This window comes from Macrotis lagotis, chromosome X, assembly GCF_037893015.1.
Source record: "Macrotis lagotis isolate mMagLag1 chromosome X, bilby.v1.9.chrom.fasta, whole genome shotgun sequence".
Classification (NCBI taxonomy): domain Eukaryota; kingdom Metazoa; phylum Chordata; class Mammalia; order Peramelemorphia; family Peramelidae; genus Macrotis; species Macrotis lagotis.
In genome coordinates, this window is record NC_133666.1 from 655,594,303 (window position 1) to 655,614,720 (window position 20,418).

The window sequence follows — 20,418 nt, forward strand, 5'->3', positions numbered from 1 at the left end:
CAGCACCTAGCTGCCCTAAGAAAAACAAATAGAAAAATCCTCAAGGAATATCCATTCTGAGTGGATACAAAAGAGAATCCTAGCTTCCAGGACTGGAAAGGACCTTGGAAACCATCTAGTCTAACATGCTCATTTTACAGATGAGGAAACAGGCACAGAGAAGAAGTTAAGAGACTTTCCCTAAGTCTCCTAGGTGGGAAGTACCAAAGGCAGAATTTGAACCCAGGTCTTCTGAGTCCAGACCAGGACTCTTCCATAAGGTGGTCTTCCTCCTACCTTAGGGTACATAGATAAGTCAATAAAAACAACTTGAGAAGGGAAAGAGCGCTAACAGTTGGGGACCTGGAAGGCTTTGGAGAAGGTGGCATGTGAAGGCGAGATCGAAAGGAAAATGTAGATTCTGAAAGGAGATATGGAGCAGAATGGGGAAGAGCAAGGTGACTTGCATATGAGGCATAGGTCATTTGCTGTTCTGTTCTTAAAGACTTGGAAAGTTGAGCTTAGGACTTTGGGTGTTGTGTTTTGCTTTTTGATCTGGAGGCATAAGGAACCAGAAGATCCTTGAGCAAGGTAGTGATAATGGTCTGATCAGGTGCATTAGGAGGTTGGTAGCTCTGAAGCACTTGTTGGAGAAGAAAGACTCTAGGAAGGAAGACCAGTTGGGAAAAAGAGCAGGTGAGCACCTGAGCTAGGGCCATGGGAGAATCCTAACGAAGGGGAAGGATGTTGTGTACAGTGGACTAGACTTGGCCAGTGATTGGACTGGGGAAGGAGGGAGAGGTTGATGATAAAAGGACTTTGACAGGCTTCAGACGCTATAGAAATGGGAGTGGCTACAAATCCAAGTCCAATCCCCTGACGCCTGGCTGAGGGCCAGCCCAGAGGAGTCGCTAAGTGTTCTGGTAATTTTGTAACTTTGCCCTTTATGTTGTTATTTTAAACCTGTCTGTTTCCTTCTAGCTATGGCAATTAAGAACAAAACAAAACATAATATAACAAAACAAATAAACAAAAAACCCTAGCCTCTTGTAGACTGGGAGAGATCGAGGAAGGGGAGAGTCCCAGCAGAAATTCTGAGAAAACTGGGGAATCCAGGGAGCAGCCATGAAGCTGAGGGAGTAGTATAGCCAAGCCTTGGGGCCAGGGGAAAAGGTGGGGCTGGGAAACCTCTCACTGGGAGGCCCCATGGGGACACCAACTATTTCTTCCCTTCTCACAGGATCATTGCATCATAGGAGTTAGAAGAGACCTCAGAGGTCATCTTGGCTAATGTTCTGATTTTACAGATGGGGAAACTGAGATTCAGAGAGGGGAAGGGACCTTCCCAACATTGGTCAGTTGGTCAAACATTTCTTAAGGACCTGACACAGCAAAGAACTTTTAGGTAGAATATGATTCGTGACCCCCCCACCCATGACGTTTTCTTGGCAAAGATACTGGATGGGTTTCCTTCTGTATCTCATTTTACAGATGAGAAAACTGAGGTAACAGGGTTAAGTGACTTATCCAGGATCATACACAGCTAATAAGTGTTTAAGGCAAGATTTGAACTCATGAAGATGAGTCTTCCTGACTCCAATCTAGACATTCTATCCACTCTAACACCCAGCTTCCCTAAAAAGGAGTATTATAATTCAAAACCAAGTCTACTGAGTCCAATCAAACAATTGACATTTATTAAGTTCCTACTATATTCTAGGCACAGTGCCAAGCACTAGGAAATAATAAAAAAAAAAAACCAAAAAGCTAGTCCTTACCCTCAAGGAGTTTCCGCTCTAATGAGAGAGACTACATGTAAACCAATAGATATGGAGTGTTATGCCGGATAAATAGGAGATCATAAATACAGAGAAAACACCTGAGGCTTTGATGAAGGCTTCCTATAGGTGGGACTTGAGTCTGAAATAAAGGAAACCAGGGAGGTCAGTAACCAGTGAGATCCAGAACTGTATCTAGGCAGCATGGTATGATGGTTAGAGGACCAACCTGATCTGGAGTCATGAGGACTGGGTTCAAATCCTGACTCTGACACTAATTGTAAGCCTTAGTTTCTTCACCTGTAAAATGGTAGTCAGGAGTCTTTACCCTTTTTTGTGTCCTATCCTCCTGAGCAGACAGTCTAAAGAAGCTTATGAAAGTCTTGTTTTTAAATGTTTTAAAATTTAAATCTTGTTTTAAATCTTTAAATACTAAACATAAAATACACAGGACTGTAAAATGAAACCAGTTATATTGAAATAAATATATAGTCCCTCCCAGTCCAAGTTCATAGAACCCCCTTTGAGATGGCAACTGTATAGAGCACTGGTCTTGGAGTTTGGAGGACCCTATCTGAAACCTTTAGCTGTGTGGCTCTGATCAAGTCACTTAATCTTGGTGTGCCTCAGTTTCCACATCTTTAAAATGTATGCAACAACAGAGCACCTACTACCTTTTTCTCCCCCCCACGTTGTAGGATCAAATGAAATACTTGTAAAGTTTAGCAATATAGTAGGTGCTTATCAAAATTCTTCCCTTTTTCTTTCCCCTTCCCTTCCCATTCCCACTGCCATTTTGAAGTTGAGCAAGTTTGGTTTTTTTGTTAGTGTAGGAAGCTCCCAGTGACTTTGACTAATACCTGCCTGCCCTGCTACCTCAAGAACTACAGCCTTGCCAGAGAGCACTGAGAGCTTCTGCAGCTTGTCCAGGGTCATCATCGACAGCTTCTCCTTAGTTTCCAGGGAACAGAATTGCCTGTTGGTGAAGTCTGGCAACCAGAACTTTGAGTGCCTATAGAAGACACTTTGCTCAGTACAGTGATCCGTTCCTAATCTCAAGGGGTAACGTAGTCCAGTAAATGGAAGCTCCATCTTTTTTTCATTAGAACTTTTTTTTGTTTTAAATTTATTTCTTCAATTCAATTTTCCAATGAATGAAAATACATCATTTTTTCCCCCTCTTCCTCCTCCCTATTCCCTTCATCTCCACTGGGAGAAGAAAGGGCAAGGCAATCAACACTTATTAAAGATTTATTATGTGCCCTGTCTTCTAGGAAATTACATTCTAGGGGAGAAGGGAAGTGGAGAGTGAGGGAAAGGAAGGGAAAGAAAGTACCCCCAGGAAGCCTGGTGGGTATATAAGTCCAGAGCATCACATCTGGGAGGGGACTGAAGCATGGCCAGCCTCAGCCTATCCCCCAAATGAGGCCCCAGATAGAGCTGGCCAATGGGAGGTGGCTGGCATTGGAAGAGGGAGGAATGTTCCAGGGTGCCAACCTTTGTTACAAATACGTATATTCAAACAAAACAAACTCCTGCGTCGGCCACGTCCAAATAAAACATTTTGGTCTCCTCTGGATCCAGCACTTCTCTGTCAGGGGGTCAATAGCATGTTTTATCACAAGGGCTTTGGAATCCTGATTGGTATTCATATTGATTCAAATTCTTACGTCTTTCAAAGTTGTTTTACTTTTCTATGTTGTTATTGAAATGAAACCTCCCTTCCTTCAGACTGTGGTAGACTTTAAAGTCCTAGAGCAGAGGATAACTTTCATTTTTGTCTCTGGAGCCCTGGCACATTTATTAAGTGGTTATTGATTGATAGCAAGGGAGAGAGCATGGATTCCAGTTTTATTGGGCAAAGGAAGCCTTTCACTTAAGAAATAAGAGAATTACTTGGGACTGAAAGAGTTTGAAATTGGGGGTCTTAAAGTCAGTTGGTGATAGTGCCAAGCATTTGGATACCACATCCAGATCTTGAAGCCCCACTATCTCTAAACAATGAACAGACAAATCACTTAGACTGGGTAAGTCAGAGGAGATCTCCACAGGGCAGAGGATGCCATACATTCCAAACCCTGGCCAATCAGGTCACAGATCTCCAGGGATTTCTTGTATGTTTGAACCAATCTTGCAGATGGGTGGACATTGAAAATATCACACCCCTACCCCCCACCATGGGAATCTAACACACCTCAGGGTCCTCCTCTGGGCCAACAGAATCCTATGAAGAATCCCTCTGGGAACTTGGGAACACAGGCCAGTGTGGTTCACTGATCTTATGGTCAGGTCTGACTGTGATTTGCCTTTTTTCCTACACTTTGTAGCTTATGGTCATGGGCAGATCCCTTCTCTGAGCCTCAGTTTTCATTTCATAGTTGAGTCTTTTACTATATGCTCTGATTCCTGCCGAGAATTATTATAAAGATAAGACTTGATAAAATCTTGGTAGAGCTGATAGGCATCTAGATGAGTCAGTGGCTAGAACTGAACCTGGAAGTCAGGAAGACCTGAGTTCAAATTCAACCTGACACTTGTTGGATGTGTGATCCTGGGCAAGCTGCTTAGATGGTCTGCCTCAGTTCCTTCATCTTTGAAATGAGAAAATTTTCTCTCCCTTGTGAGGATAAAATGAGTGCTTTGTAAACTTTAAAGTGTTTTATAAATGCATGCTATTATTATGCCATTATTGTTATTAATAATAAACCTTAAAAGTCTGCTGATGTTATGCCCTTAGTAAGCAGTCCCAGATGGGAGGCATGGCAGAGATTATTTTCCCATTTTAGAACTGAGGAAATCAAGGCCCAGGGTCAGAAAGCACATTGCCCCCAACCCTGTCCAGTAGGGAGTGAATGTCAGACCAGAACCCAGGTTTCCTGATTCCTTGTCTAGAGCCCTGTTAACCTCGATCACCCCCCACATGTTCAAGGAGGTCATCTGGTTTATTGGGGGATAAGTTTTAAATGAATCCTGGGCAGGCAGAGGGACTGGTGCAGCATGGGGATGAGATGGGGTCAGATATAATATCTCTAAACTGAAACTCCCTTAATTGGGAACAAGCATGGCCCCTTGAACCCTAGAATATCTGGAGCCATATAAAGGAACCAGTCAAAGAGGAAAGCATGGTTTCCCCTTGGTGGTTGAAAGCTTATATTATATCAGCAAAGAAGGTATGACTTTTTCTCTTAGGGAAGATTCTTGCAAGCATTTTGCATACGACTGCCCTGGAAGATCCTAATGAAGAGACATTTTGGTAGGTGGAGTACAATGACAGTATGGACCATGGAAAGAGGTTTGATTCAGAAATGTGAAAATTTGAGTTCCAATTCTGTCTCTGACTCTTACTTCCATATGATCTAGCTTAGTCACTTAATTTCCCTGGACCTTAGTTTCCTTATCTGTAAAATGAAGTAGTTAAATTAAATGGCCTCTCAATTCCCTTCCAGCTCAAGGTCAGTGATTCTGTGATCTAACAGACAGTGAGTTTTAGCCAGTGGCAGATCAGGAATTAATCCCACTCTGAGGGTGGGAAAGATTTTTTAATCTTTCCGTGATTGTGCCTTCCATCTATGTTGTCAACATCTCTTGTGTTTGTTTTTTTCTCTCTACTCAGCTGTCTGTACCTTTGTTAGGTCTTCATCACCTCTCACCAGGACTATTGAAGGGATTAATCAGTCTTGTTTCTAGGCTGTCCCTTCTCTAATCCATCCTTCCCACAATTGCCAAAAAGCTCAAATTTGCCTGTGTCTCTCCTCTACTAAAAATTATCAGTGATTCCTTATTGCTTCTATTGTTTATTGGGATAGAAACCATCATTTTGTTTTTAAAGCCTTCTATCTGACTTCTATCCCTTCACGGACACTGACATTCTGTTCATTTCTAGTACAGTTGGTCTGTTGAATGTTCTCATTTCATCTTTAGCCTTTGTGACTTTGCCATGAAGTCCTCCCCTGTATCTTAAATGCATTCTTTCCTTGCCTTCTTCCCCTCTTAGGATGTTTAGCCTTCTCCAAGGCCCAGTCCAGGTACTGTCATCTACACAATTCTTTTCTGGTCCTTAATCCTCTCCACAACAGTCCTGGGTGGGATCTTCCTATGAGAGTACTTTGTAATACTCTAAATGTATTTTGCATTCTTTTTTGCCCATGGTGTTTTCCCTGATACAATGTCTGAGAGCAGAGATTTTCACTTGGTCTTTGTATCCCTAACACTTAGTCTGGTACTGGCTCATGATAGGCATTTGGTAAATGCTTGGTGAATTGAAGGCAGCTGAATTGAAAGCACATAGGGTGGATATATCGGACCCTTCCTGCTGAGTCTGGTCTTTGCACCAGCAAAAGAACAGGGGGTGGAGGAGGGGGAGGGAGAAAGAGACAGAGAATACTTCCCTGTTGGAAAAACAGCCTAACTCTTGCACAATAAAGGGTTTTCATAATGTTTTCACTGCATGTTCTGTAACATGGAGACAGTCATCAAAAGCAGCCCTGGTAGTCTAGGTTTGAGGGTGATTTCATGCATCAATGGCTTCTCCCTGGCCAGGAGAACAAGTGATTTGGATACCAGTGATGATTGCCATTTCTCTTTATGTTCTCGTTCTCTCTCTCTCTCTCTCTCTCTCTCTCTCTCTCTCTCTCTCTCTCCTGAAATAGTGGCATTCCTTTTTTATTGTTGTTGGGGTTTTTTTGCAGGATTTGGGGGTTAAATGACTTGCCCATGGGCACACAGCTAAGTTTTAAGTTTCTGAGGTTGGATTTGAACTCAGGTCCTCCTGACTCCAGGGTTGGTGCTCTATCCACTGTGCCACCTCATTGCCTCAATAGTGGCATTCCAAGTGGACATCTAAATTTGACCATCTTGCCTATACAAACATTTGCATATCCTCAACGTGGTGCATTCAGTAAATGTGAGCAGAAGAAACACAAGTCTAAAAGTAGAAGACCTACGTTCCAGTTTTCACCTTTGCAGTTAACCTACTCTGTGACCTCAGCCACAAGTCCAAGCTGGTACATAGCAAATCTTGCAGTTGAGAAATCCCTTCCCCTCTCTTGAACTGATGGTGTAGGGCCTTGGCTTTGGAGTCAGAAAATCTGGATTTGAATCCTGCTTCAGAGTTGTATGACCCTGGGCAAGTCATTTAGCCTCTCATAGCCTTAGTTTATCCATCAATAAAATGGAGATCATAAAGCACCTGCCTCCCAGGGTTGAGGATCAAATGAGATGATATTTTTAAAGTGTTATTGCAAACCTGTAGATGAAAGGCTGCTGCTCTGACCTGATGGAAGTAGTTTCCACACACTGAGAGTTTCCCCATTGAATGAAACTACAGGCCTGAATTACCTATGCCTGCCTATCTTTTATCTAGTACTTAAAAGTTGGCAGTGCACTTAACCCACATTAATTTGAGCTTCCCCACAACTCTGTCAGATAAGTGCTATGGATATTAAAATGTACCCACTTTATGGATGACAAAGTTATGCATATTAAAAAGAGACCTACTTTACAGATGACAAACCTTACAGAGGTTCGTCATTTAGCTGGTGTTGGAAATAGAATTTAGGTATAGGTCTTCTCAACTCTGAGTCTCAATCATAATTGCTCTCATTTCTGGAGAGTTTTCAGGCTTGCAGAGACTTTTCTGAAAACTGTATATCTCTGTGAAGGGGGATATACTAGAATCATTCTTCCTCAACTTTAGGAGGGGGAAACAGGTCTAGCCCAGTGAGATTGGAACCTGACCCCTCCACACAAGTCGAGTGTGATTTTCATTCTGTCGGCAAGAAACTAGATGAGAGATCCCTCTCTGGGGTCAGAGTTGAGTGCGACCTGTCTCTGAGCCTAGCTTCAGATCCCACCCCCTCTGCTCCTGGAACCTGCTGCTGCTATTTTTGTCCCCTGCTGGCTTGGAGCAGCTAATATTTGGCTCCTTTTCCTCAGTCCCAGTAGAGCAGGGCTTGCTGCTTTTGCTTGGATTTGCTGGAGCTAAAACTTAAAGGTAACACCCCACTACCATCTCTACCCAAATCACAGAGATGGCCTTCTGAGTTATGAAGATGATAGGGGTTGAGAGGTGGAAGGGACCTCAGATGGCATCTTAGTTGATTCATTTTATGGACGGGCAAACTGAGACTACAAGAGATTAAGTGACTTGCCCAAGGTAATTCAGCCCCTAATGAAGCTACTTAGAGGTAGTTGGAGGCCCAGGGGATAAGGCATGAGACTTGTAGTTCAAATCCAGCCTTTGACACATCAGAGTCATATGACCCTGGGCAAATCCCTTCACCTCTGCCTGCCTCTGTTTCTTCAACTGTAAAATGGGGATCATAATAACATCTACCTCACAGGGTTGTTGTAAGGATTAAATGAAATAACTTGTAAAAAAAAGGTATTTAGCTTAACACAAAATAAATACTAAACATGTGGCAGAATTTGAATCTAGGTCCCCTAATTCTAGATCTTAGCTCTTTTCAGCTACATAACACATTTCCCTTCCCCTTCCCTCATGGTTCATTAACTGTCATAACTTGAAATGTCTCTTAGAGATGCTGAGAGATACCCACTACTGTCTTGTTTTATATATGGAAAAACTGAGGACAAAACTGAGACAAAGGAAAAATGACTTATCCAAGGTCACACAATCAATTAATAATAGCAGGGTGGGTGGATACTAGAACCTTTCTATGGCTCTGTGTTTTCTTCTAAGACTAGTCATCCCTGAAACTAGTGGTTTACAATTTTGAATTTATCTTCCCCCTAAGATTCCAATAAACTAAAAAAAAATGTTGATTTAGTTCCTACTATGAATTTATTGGGTCATGTACAGAATGCTGGGGAGAATACGAAGGCTGAAGCCCTCAAAAAACTTACAGTGCACTTGAGCGCTGGGTGGGAGTGGGGAGTATGAGGAATATACACAGATATGTAAGTATGATAAAAGGTAGAGTGGGGGAAAAGAAGATCATTTTTGGCTGAAGGTGAGGATCAGTGTCCATGATGGTTCTGCCTTCTGGAGGTTTTCTCCAACTGATCATTCCTTATTTAAAGCTAAGGTTTTATTCAGGGATGGGTATTCCTAGACACACTTCTTTCACTCATGTTCAGAAGAAGGTGGGTGGGTATTATATTTTTTATTTCAGTTCTCAAAAATATATTTACATAAAGGAAGAAGCTTGCCACCAGTGGAAAAAATTCAATAGAAAACAGACCTCCTGCTTTTGATCTAGTTTATTCAAAAGTAGAGTTCGTTTCTTAGTTTAAAAACATTCATAGAAACGGAGAATGCTAAGAAAACAATCTTTTTACACTAAATCTGAAGCAATGTAAAATTTCCCATGCATTGTTCTTGGCTGAAAAGCCTAGTTCTGCTACACCATTCCTTTCTTCAACCTGTTTGTGGCCTCATGGGGTGCTCTCTGGGCTTTCTGACCAAAGGCTTTCTCTGTTTCTCTTCCAGTATGCCCACCCCCCTGTAAGTGGCAAGGCTGCACGGCAAGTGGACAGTGTTGCCACAGTGAATGTCTGGGGAACTGCCGGGAGCCCAACGATCCTGAGAAGTGTGTGGCCTGCCGAAATTTCTATCTGGATGGCAAGTGTGTGGAGACATGCCCGCCTAACTATTACCACTTCCAGGACTGGAGATGTGTGAACTTCAGTGTCTGCCAGGATCTTCACAACAAATGTAAAAACTCCCGGAAGCCCTCATGCCCTCAGTATGTCATCCACAACAATAAGTGTATCCCTGAATGTCCCTCTGGCTACACCATGAACTCCACCAAGTAAGTACTAACCACATGGTCACGTGCACAAGTTTGTCTTTATGTCTTCGTTTAAGTCTGTGTTGAAATATTAATGGACTGATGTATAAAGAAAGGCAACATAGAAAAATGAATGCTGACCAGGGAGTCATATCCCACATCTACCATTTTTTATCTGTCTAATCTTAGGCTCTGTGGGTCTCATTTTTCTAATTTGCAAATGATAGGAGGGGGCTAGTCTAGAAGATTCCTTTCCATCTCTAAACCCATGATCATTTGATCCAAACTCTTCTGATTCCTAGTTTTGTGACCTTGGATAAATCCCTTCCCCTCTCTGGGCTTTAAAACCCCTTTCAATTTTCAATCCTGATCATACAGATGATTCCTGCGAAAGCAGTCTGACATCATCATCTTTTATCCTGGTTCAGACAGGTGGGTGACACCCTCAGGTACACAGTCCCCCAGGCAAGAGTAGAAAAGTAAATCAAAGATCTCAAAACCCATCCTAGAGTTAGTTGAGCCTCTTACCGCCTGCATCATTGTGTGCAAGTCCCTTAACATCTCTGACCCTCAGTTTCCCCCACCCTCCCATAAAATGAGGAGTTGAATGAGATGGTCTCTCTGTAATTCTATTGACATAAATCTAGCTCTGGCCTCCAGGGATCTTGAGAATTAGGCAACTTCTCTAGGGACCTGCAGGGAATAGTATGATGACCCATTTGTGTTCACGTTTGTGCTTGGAAGAGGATGCTACTCATTTATAAAGGTACTCATAGCCTGGGTCATACGTCAGCAGTGTCTGGGGAAGGAAAATGGGAACATCTTCTTACACACTCTGCTCATGATACCATGGCCCTTTTTCCAAAGGCATATCAAAGAAGAGGAATGTCAATCCCCTGAACAACAAAGGCATCGCTTTCATAGGCAGCTATGTGTGTGTAAAAATCATCTCTATATATGCCCACCCTGTCCTTCCCTGTTGAGTGTGTCTCTACTTCAGGGCTTATGTCTCTCATCCTGAGAGAAAAGGGAAGCTGCTGCCCCATCAAAAGTCCTGGGACACATCCCCATTCTGAATGTCAGATAGCCAAGCCAGGCCATGTTCATGGCCACATTACCGTTTCCATGAAAATGTCCCTACTTTCTCACAGTGGGATCTGGCCCTGGGGATGAGGCAGGTTTTGTAGCTGTGTCCTTGATTTGTGTTTATTTATTCTTTGATTAGCTTCTTCAGGAGATTGGAGCTGGCTTTCATTATAGCCCATTTCCTAGTTAGTTTCTGTATTTTTCTGTTGTGTTAAAAAGCACACCCAAAGGTCCCCAGAAGTCAAGTGGTGGGGGGGTGGGGGCTCCTGATGACATCAGAACTTCCCTTCCTTAACTTATCAGTTTCAAGGACTTGGTCTGCCTTTAATTTTCCTTTTCCTCTTTTTTCTTTTTCCTTTTTTTAAATTTTTGGTGCTGAGTCAGTACAAACAAGGAGAGAGGAGAAGGGTAGAAGGGATTTAGGTCACAACTCCCCTAATGTAGGTTTACAGGCTACGTCATGTGATGACTCTGAGAACAGTGTGTCTTGTTTTATTGCATTAAAAAAATATTATCAGGTAACCTTGTTTTCCCAAAACATGTGTCTGCAAATCAACTTGGCTTTGCCTTCAGCAGCAGCTGCTTCCTGTCTTCTTCAGAGGATGGGTACAGCAGGCAGTCTTTGCCTGCTCTCCTGTCTGGCATACCTTTGAAACCGAGAGCGGGCGTCTTCATTTCCCCTTAGAGACGGGCGTTGGTCTCCTACCCACTAATTAGCTTTTAATAGAAGGAGCATCAGTTTCATTATAACTCAGGCTCGAGGAGTGAATGAATCATCATTGTCCCCTTTCAATATCTCAGAGTGTGAATCACAGCCACAAACCACCACAGCTGAAGATGGTTGGGGCTGTCGAGTGATTTCTGGAAGTTGGCTAATGAAGGGGAAGAAGTTTGTAAACTGGGAAGCCTTCGGGGCTACCCTAGCTTCTGTGAGGATGGTGAAGGGTCATAGGATTGTCTGTCTAGAACTGATGGACTTCTGAGACCATCCAGTCCAACTCCATCATTTTAGCAGTAAGGAAACTGAAGTCCAGAGAGATTAAGTGAATGGCCTTATGTCCCACGGGGGTAGGTTCAGAGTTGAGATTTGAACTCAGGTTTTCTAATTCCAGATAAAATTTGTTCTTTCTATTACATCATAGCCTGGTCAGCAAATACTTATTGCAATATGGGCTAGGCACTAGGCTTGGTTACTGGATATAAAAACAAGAATGAAAATAGTTTCAGTCCTCATTCTAAAGAATGAGGGCTTGGACATATGTGAAAGATTGTGGATCCAGATAAGTGAGTATAAATGCATATAGAATCTATATGTGTGTGTGTGTTTATAAACATGTATCATGTATATATAACTGTTTGTAAATGTATAATACATAGAGAGCGCATGTATATATATAGAGGTAAGCATATCTGAAATATGTATAGGGTGAGAGTGTGAGTTTTGGATGGAGATAATTATAGCCTAATATTTATCTAGGGGCCTTTAGGTCCATGTTGCTGGACCTGGAATCAGTAATACTCATCTTCCTGAGTTCAAACAGCCTCAAATATTTACTAGCTTGTGTGACCCTGGTCACTACTCCAGTTTTCTCATTTATAAAATATATCATAAAAGCATCTACTTTATAGAGCTATTTTGAGGATCAAGTGAGATAATATGTTTGCAAACATTAAACATTATAGAAACACTTGCTATTATCTTGGTGATAACTTCTTTGACCACAGCATCCTATGAAGCAAAGAAAAAATATAGAATAGCTTTGGGTCTCCTGTAGTTCCATCACACTTCTTCAATGATAGTGATGAAAGGGCAGAAGAAATACAAAGAGGGGAGAATCAGATATACACAGAGGTTTCCATCACTGATTCAGAGACTATTTTGAAAGAATTAAGGGATAAGTTCCCATTATATCTGAATGAAAAGAAGAAGAAGAAGGATTTGAAAAAGTTCATAAGTCTTATGAACAATAAAGATGAAGAAGGAGAAGGAAAAGAAGAAGGGGGGAGCAGAGGAGGAGGAGGATAGAAGAAATGGAGAAGGAGGAGGAGCAGAAAAGGAAGAAATATGAGGAAGATGACAAGGAGGAGAAATAATAATAATGTTAATAATTACTGACTCATAGGCTTACTCTCCCAGTTTTGTCAAACCTTTACCTTAAAGTGATCTATGCAGACATCAAAGGCAACATTGAAAGTATGACAAGGGAAGCAGGTAAGGCTGTGAATGGTTAAAACAGTATTTTCTAGCAGGCCAGATTTTTAACAAGTGATTGAAAAATCTAGAGGCTACAAGATTCCATTGAGGTCATTATTTGGCTTGATACTAAAAAAAAAAAGACAGCTGATTCACCAGGAGCTTTAGAGATCCTTCTTCCAGAAAGTATCTCCCATCTATATGGAAAAAAGTATACAAGATTCTTTGGGAAAGCTAACAATAAAAATAACTGTTCAATGTCCTCTTTGATTGGTCATGACAGGAGAGGCATAAATCAGAGGGAATTGCTACTGTCATGGAAGATGTACAGTAAAGAATTCAACAGAAGCGAGGTTCTCTATAAGTTTGATCCCTTTTTGTGGAGTTGACCCTGTGGTCAAGCTGGTGAAGCCCAATACTACTGTTGTTCTTATCTATATCCACAAGAGAAGAAATGCTAAACATCAGCTTACAGATCAATGAAAATAAAGATGTAATTTTTTCCCTTGTGAGTCCCCTACAAGGACTGTAGGTTAAGAACTCTTGCTAGAGATAGTGAAAGTCTTCAGATGCTCTTGGTTGAGGAAGATGATGTTGTTTTCGTGACTGAAAGCCCCAAAACAAACCCAGAGTCTCCTAAATGGGGTCCATCATCAGACCTCAAGAGTTGATGTGACTTTCTAACTTCTGATCTTTGATTTTCACAGAAAGAAAAAGTGAATGAATATATCTTGTCCAGATTAGCAATCCTTTCCTTTAATGAATATATCTTGCTTAGGGACTACACATATTTCCAGAATTAAAAAGGAAGAAGAAAGCAGAGTGATTACCTTGGGAAAATCATTCCATGTTTTTAATGACTCCCAAGCTTCCACCTGAAACAAAGACTCACCTCTTCATTATTAATGATCTTCTGGTGCTGCTATAGCTGTTGGTCATGGAAGGCCAGTCTCCAAAGAATTAAAGATATAGCGCCCTGCCAGACAAAAGATGGTAGTGGAAGAGGGGACAAGTCGGGGCAAATAGGCAGCAACATATCACCCACTAGGAATTACCATGGAGAATAGACATAAAGGATGGTTCAAGAGACCAGCCAAGGAGGTGATCAAGTCCTGTAGCAAAAGTGATGGAGTAGGGGAGAAGATAGAATTGACTGTACAGCCCACATGTACCACTGGAATCCATACAATGTCAAGACAGACACTTAATTACCTAGCTGTATGATCTTGGGCAAGTCACTTAACCCCATTGCCTTGTTAAAAAAGCATCTTGGAAAAAAAGAGAACTTTTGGAATGAACTCTCCCTGAAAATATTGTACAGGATGCCTCAAATAAAATATAAATGAACTGTGACTACCATTAGTGAAAGAAGTGGCCCTTGCATCATTCAAGAGTCCCTCCCAACTCTGTCATCTTCTGTTTTAAGAATCTTCATTACTCTGGCATCCTTTTTTAAGGTCTCTCTTGTAATTCTACCATACTCCATTCTATGGATTCCCAAAGCTCTGACATCCTGTGTCCCAAGGGTCTTTCCAGCTCTGACATCCTATGTTCTAAGGACCCCTCCTGCTCTGACATCCTGTGTTCTAAGGATCCTCCCCACTCTTAAATTGTGGATTTTAAGGATCCTCCCAGCTTTGACATTCTCGATTTTGAGAGCAAACTCTGATAGTCTGTTATCCTGTTTGTGGTTCATTTTTCATGATTATATCTAATAATGATTACTTCCTGATGACAACCAAGTTTAATCTCTTAATCTAATTAGTAATGTAGAATCCTACAGCAGGATGATAATAGGCAGGTTTCTCATTAGTGAGGTGTAAATTCTCATGTATCTTCTTTATAAGAAATCCCCATTTTTAATTCTTCCCATTTCACCACCTTCTTTTATCTGGGTCCATTCAACTTTGAAGTTTGTAATTCCATCTCAGTTATATTTTCAGAATCAAAGAAGGAGGGGAAGGGTCCTTTTCTATCCTGTGATAGTACCATGTCTATGCACAGGAACATATAGACTAATATGTATATGTGTATATGTGTGCTATATATTTTGGTTTAGTTCTATAACATCATTAGGCAGCTAGGTGGGACAGTTGACCTCTCTTAGCATCAGTGTCTTCAAATGTAAAATGAGGAAACTCCCCAGATTTGTGAGGATCAAAAGAGATGTCATATATAAAGTGTTTTGCAAATCTTGAAAGTATTATATAATTGTAGTTATTATTATCACTATTATTATATTATAATTAGTATTGATTATATGAAATTTAATTTATATTATCATTAATAATATTATTAGCACATTTATCATTATCATCATCATCATCATAATCATCATCATCTTTGCAACAAGGTGCTGCTAGTGAAGGACACTCCTCTTCCAAGATTCTACTGTGCAACTTGCAGTCTTAAAGAGTAGCTTAAAGGGGGAAGAAAAGGAAACAGTGAACAACCTTTATATAATGCCTATTGTATGTCAGACCCTAGGCTAAGCACTAGACATGTATTGCCTCATTGGATCTTCACAACATTCCAGGGAGGGAGTGCTATTAGTATCTCCATTTTAACAGCTGAGGCAGCTGAGGCAGGCAGAGGTTAAATGACTCACTCAGGGTCACACAGTGGCCATCTGAGGCCCAAATTGACCTTGGGTCTTCCTGATCCCAGGCCCAGAGCTATATCCTCTGTGCCACTTAGATGCTTCCAGTAATTAATTACTCTTAAGAGATGAAGGTACTTGCCAGAAGCAAGGTATGTCAGAGACAGAAAAACTCAAGTCTCCCTGGCCAGCTCTCTACCCGCCTCTCCATTTTGCCCTTTCATACAGCCTAGAACTCTGGGCTTTCAGAGGCTGGGTACCACAAGAAAATGACAACTCTGGCAGGTTACCGTGTTGGAAAAGCTCTGAGTATAGGCTTTAAGAGACTGGATGTCTTATCATCTGAGGTCCAACACAGCTAAGCTCAGAGTCAGGGCTGGCCACTAGGGGATAATGATGGTGATGATGATGATGATGATGATGATGATAACAATTAGCATTTACATGATGTTTTAAGATTTACAAAGTGTTTCATATTATTATCCCTATTTTACAGATGAGTAAACTGAGGCAGGCAAAATTTAACTGATTTCCTGAGGGTCACTTGTAAGTATCTGGGGTGGCATTTGAACTCCAGGTCTTCCAGTCTCCAGACCCCAGAGGAGAAACTGCACAACCATTTGTTGACTTTGCTGTAGACGGGATTCCTGTTCTATTATAGGTAGGACTAGCTAGTTTCTTAGGCTCAAGTCAACATTCTGTGATTCTTTAAAAAAACCTCCCCACTCCTGCCAGAGTTTAGTATCTAGTCAGATACCCCCAGCTATCTTGTCATCAATATTTGAGGGCAAGCTAAGTGGTTCAGTGGATAGCGCCTGGAGTCAGGAGGACCTGAGTTCAAATATATGCCTTTGGGTAGGTCATTTAACCCTGATTTCCTCTCATCCAGGGCCATCTCCAGCCATCCTGATTTGGACTCAAATGATTCCAGAGGAGAAAATAAGACTGGTGACTTTGCATAGCATCCCTTCACTCAAATCCACTTCATATGCTTGTCCTGGCATCACCTCCCTGATGTCATGGTCTTTTTTGAGAATAAAGGACAAACATCATCAATACTAAGAATGACAAGAGATTGATAGAGTTAGAAGGGACCTTTGATATAGTCCATTCCATCCTATTTGTCGATGTTGAATTGATTTGCCTGCATGAACATCATAGGCAGGATTTGAATCTGTGTTCTCTGACTCCAGAATCAGTGTTCTTTCCATTGAATCCTATTGCCTTCTTACTGGCTATGTCGCCCCAGTTAAGTTTTTTTTTTCCACTTTGCTGAGGCTCAGGCAATCTCCTATGGGGTTAGGAAGTCACCAGAGCAGGATTCAGCCTTGCTACGATGGACCGTGGAGAGCCAGCTGATCATCATTCCAACAATGACTTGTTATATACTACAGAACTGTTCTTTGTGTCTTGTCTCTCTCAGCCTGCATTGTTCTCCCTGTTCCGGTCCCTGTCCAAAGGTCTGCAACATCGAGGCTGACCGGACCATTGACTCTGTGCATGCTGCCCAGGCTCTGCGAGGGTGTACCGTCATCAATGGGAGCCTTGTCATAAACATCCGTGGTGGCAGTGAGTGTCTGGGGAAGGGCATGGACTTGGACTTCTGTCCAAGGCAACACTAATTAGGTGCCAGTTCTGTGATGCTTACAAATAAGTGGGGGGGTGGACTTCACAGCTTGGGAAGTTCCTCCTGCTCCAGGGTGAGGAGAGTCTTGAAAATTGGAACAGCAGCTCACTTTTTTCTAGTATAGTTGAGAAAGTGCTTTCCATGAGGCCAACTGTGCACATCTTACCAGCCCAGCCATTACCCTGATCCTGAACAGCAAAAGAGCTCCTTAAAGTCATTAGTCCAATGTCAAATAGCAGAGCCAGGATTCCAAAATCAGGGCACCACCTGGCACCCCACAAAACATTCCTCAGGTGACCTGCTAGCTAATCCTCTAGCCAGGCTGACTGCATCCTGGATATGTTCCAGCCAGACTGTTTAATATCACAGATAATGAGGAAATTAGAACTGAGTAGAAATCATTTGTGTCAATATGCAGAGCAAGACTCTCTCAATGATTTGGACTTGCTGACGGTGTGTTCCCCCCTCTCTCCCTGCTCTCCAGATAACATAGCAGCTGAACTCGAAGCCAATCTGGGTTTAATTGAGGAGATCACAGGGTACCTTAAGATCCGTCGTTCCTATGCCTTAGTATCCCTCTCCTTCTTCCGGAAACTGCACCTCATTCGAGGAGAGACCCTGGAAAATGAGTAAGCCTGTCTTCTTGACATTCTGTACTGTGGACTTTTGAGTGGAGAACTGGCTCCAAGTGTGTGTTGGGTGGAGGGTAGGAAGCTTGTGAGGTTTTTAAGTGAAGAGGGGTGTCATTTTAGAAGCTTCTTTGACTATTGGAGGGAGTAAACTTGAAGTAGTTTGGATTGGAGTCTCCCAGAGGTAGGGAACTCATATTTTTACCATGTTTGTAAAAATAGACTCACAGGTCCCCAAGTAACACAAATACTGACACTTCCATAACAATCATTTCAATTCACTTTAAGTTCAGTTCAGTTCATTTGAAGAAGCATTTATGTTCCAAATGCTAGAGATAAAAGGGAAAAAGAAACAGTCCATTCCCTCAAGGAACATATGACCTTCTTAGGGGCAATAACATACACAAATAAGTCAAGACAAAATAAATAGGAGATTACTAAAATGGGAGAGACCAAGCTCCCCTTAACTGAACTTTGAAGTGAGTAACCCTTCCAAAAGGGTCTCTTTTGTGAACAAATATGAAATATGGAGACCCAGGTGGTTGGTTTTTGTCCTTTCTTGTCATAGAACATCAATGTGGTAGAGGCAAATTGGAATATATCTGACTGTGATTGATGAGACGGATATGAGCTTGGAACACTCTACCACAGGTTGGGCACAAATAGGCCATGTGAATACTTGGGGTGATATACAAATATATGCAAATATATTTATTTGTGCAAATATATACTGACACACTTTTAGTACATCCAAAGGATATACATATGTTGTTCTCCAAGATCAAACCTGCCATCTGGATAGATCCTAGTCAGTCTATAAGTAAACATCTATTAAGCACTTACTTTGTCCTAAGCACTCTGCTAAAGACTGGGAGTACAAAGAAAACTACAAGGATGGTCCCCACTCTCAGGAGTTTATGGGTTTCTGTCGATGAAAATAAACATCTATTTATGGGGGCTAGTTGATACAGTAATTGGAGTCAGAAGACCTGAGTTCAAATCGTGATCCAGATACTTACAAGCTGTGTGACCCTGGGCAAGTCATTTAACCTCTGTCTGCTTCAGTTTCCTCATCTGTAAAATGGGGATAATATTAGCACCTCCCTCCCAGATTGTTGTGAACATCAAATGAGATAATATTTGTCAAGTACTTAGCACAGGGCCTGATATAGAGTAGTAGTATATATATATTATAAAAACTTGTTCCCTTTTCCCTTCCCTTCCTCTTTCAGGCTATTTTCTAAGAATAGAAGTTGCACAGAAGTTGCTGATCTGCCTTGGTAGAGGGAGTTTCCTAATTGGCAGGTCCTTGTTGCAAAGATAATGATGATAATGATAAATGATAATAATAACTTCCATTTTATAATACTTTTAAGGTTTGCAAAACACTTTATGTATGGCATCTCATTTGATCTTCACAATTCTGGGAAGTATCCCCATTTTACAGATGAAGAAACTGAGGCTGAGAGAGGTTAAGAGCCTTGTTCAGGATCACACAGTTAAACAATTCAGGTCTTCCTGACTTCAAATCCAATACTATTATCAACTGCTCAACCTAGCTGTCTAATAGACTTGAACCAAAATATACAGTACACACTTGCACACATGGGTGCCTATATACACAGGCATGTGCACACATGGTTCTACACATCCCCTGCAGTTCTCCTCCATTGCTTCATCTCAGTGAGGTTATCTTGGCTTCTCAATGATGGTACCATAAGAATACCTCTCATAGATGTCAACAGGCTCAAGAGGCTTTATGTACAGGACTGGTGACATTCGATGTGTTATCATTTGAGAATTGCATAGTTTATCTTGGCAAGGCTCATCACTCAGATTGAGTGATGCCCCAGGGACTCTCAAATACCATCCAACAAGTTGTCAGGTACTATGAGCAGCATTGGAAGGGGAGCTCTCCTATGGATAAAAAACACAAGTCCTTGAAATGTACACATCAGTTTTGGAACTCGAAATCCAAAAATGTTTTTAAAAGTTAATAGTTTTTTAAATGGTATTGTATTGCTTTTCATTGGATGGGGAAGGGACTGGAGAAAGGGAGAAAATTTAGAACTCAAAAAATAAAAAGTTAAGAATAAATAATAAATTAAAAGAAATGTGTGCAGCCAATATGCCTTTGTCCTGAACCAAAGTTTTTGGTTAAGTCAGTTTGCAAACATTTAAATACCTACTGGGTGTCAGACACTATGATTGGCATCAAAGGTACAAATATAAAAATGAAGCTGTTCTACCCTCTGGGAGCTTCATTTTATCACAGTCAGACTTGAACTTTGGAAAACCCACTCTGGCAGTTGTTTAGAGGATGGATAGGAGAGAGATGAGATTTGAGGCAGGAAGACCTGTCGAGATTATGGAAGTCATTTAGGCAGGAGGTGAAGAGGTCTGGAGAAGGGTGGACCACCCTTCCCAAGTAAGCTGATCCAACCTTTCCATGTGTTCCCCTCCTTAGGAATTACTCCTTCTATGCCCTGGACAATCAGAACCTGAGGCAGCTGTGGGACTGGAGCAAACACAACCTCACCATCGCCAAGGGGAAGCTCTTCTTCCACTATAACCCCAAACTCTGCCTTTCTGAAATCCACAAAATGGAAGAAGTTTCTGGCACAAAGGGCCGGCAGGAGAGGAACGATATTGCATCGAAGACCAACGGTGACCAGGCATCTTGTACGTAAAACTTGGTTTGGCAAGACCTCTGTGGCAGGGCGGAGGCTAGGGCCCACCTATCCAGGAACTATCCAAAGATGGCTAATATCATAG

At 41.7% G+C, this 20,418-nt stretch overlaps 1 protein-coding gene across 3 annotated transcripts in view; it reads left to right on the top strand.

Annotated features, from left to right (window-relative positions):
• INSR (insulin receptor) overlaps positions 1-20,418 on the top strand; it is a 160,478-nt gene that overhangs the window by 90,111 nt on the left and 49,949 nt on the right. For all 3 annotated transcript variants that reach the window (XM_074205131.1, XM_074205133.1, XM_074205134.1), the window contains exons 3-6: positions 9,208-9,529; positions 16,811-16,956; positions 17,499-17,643; positions 20,111-20,325. In XM_074205131.1, coding sequence (XP_074061232.1) covers positions 9,208-9,529; positions 16,811-16,956; positions 17,499-17,643; positions 20,111-20,325 — 828 coding nt within the window. The remainder of the gene's footprint in view (positions 1-9,207; positions 9,530-16,810; positions 16,957-17,498; positions 17,644-20,110; positions 20,326-20,418) is intronic.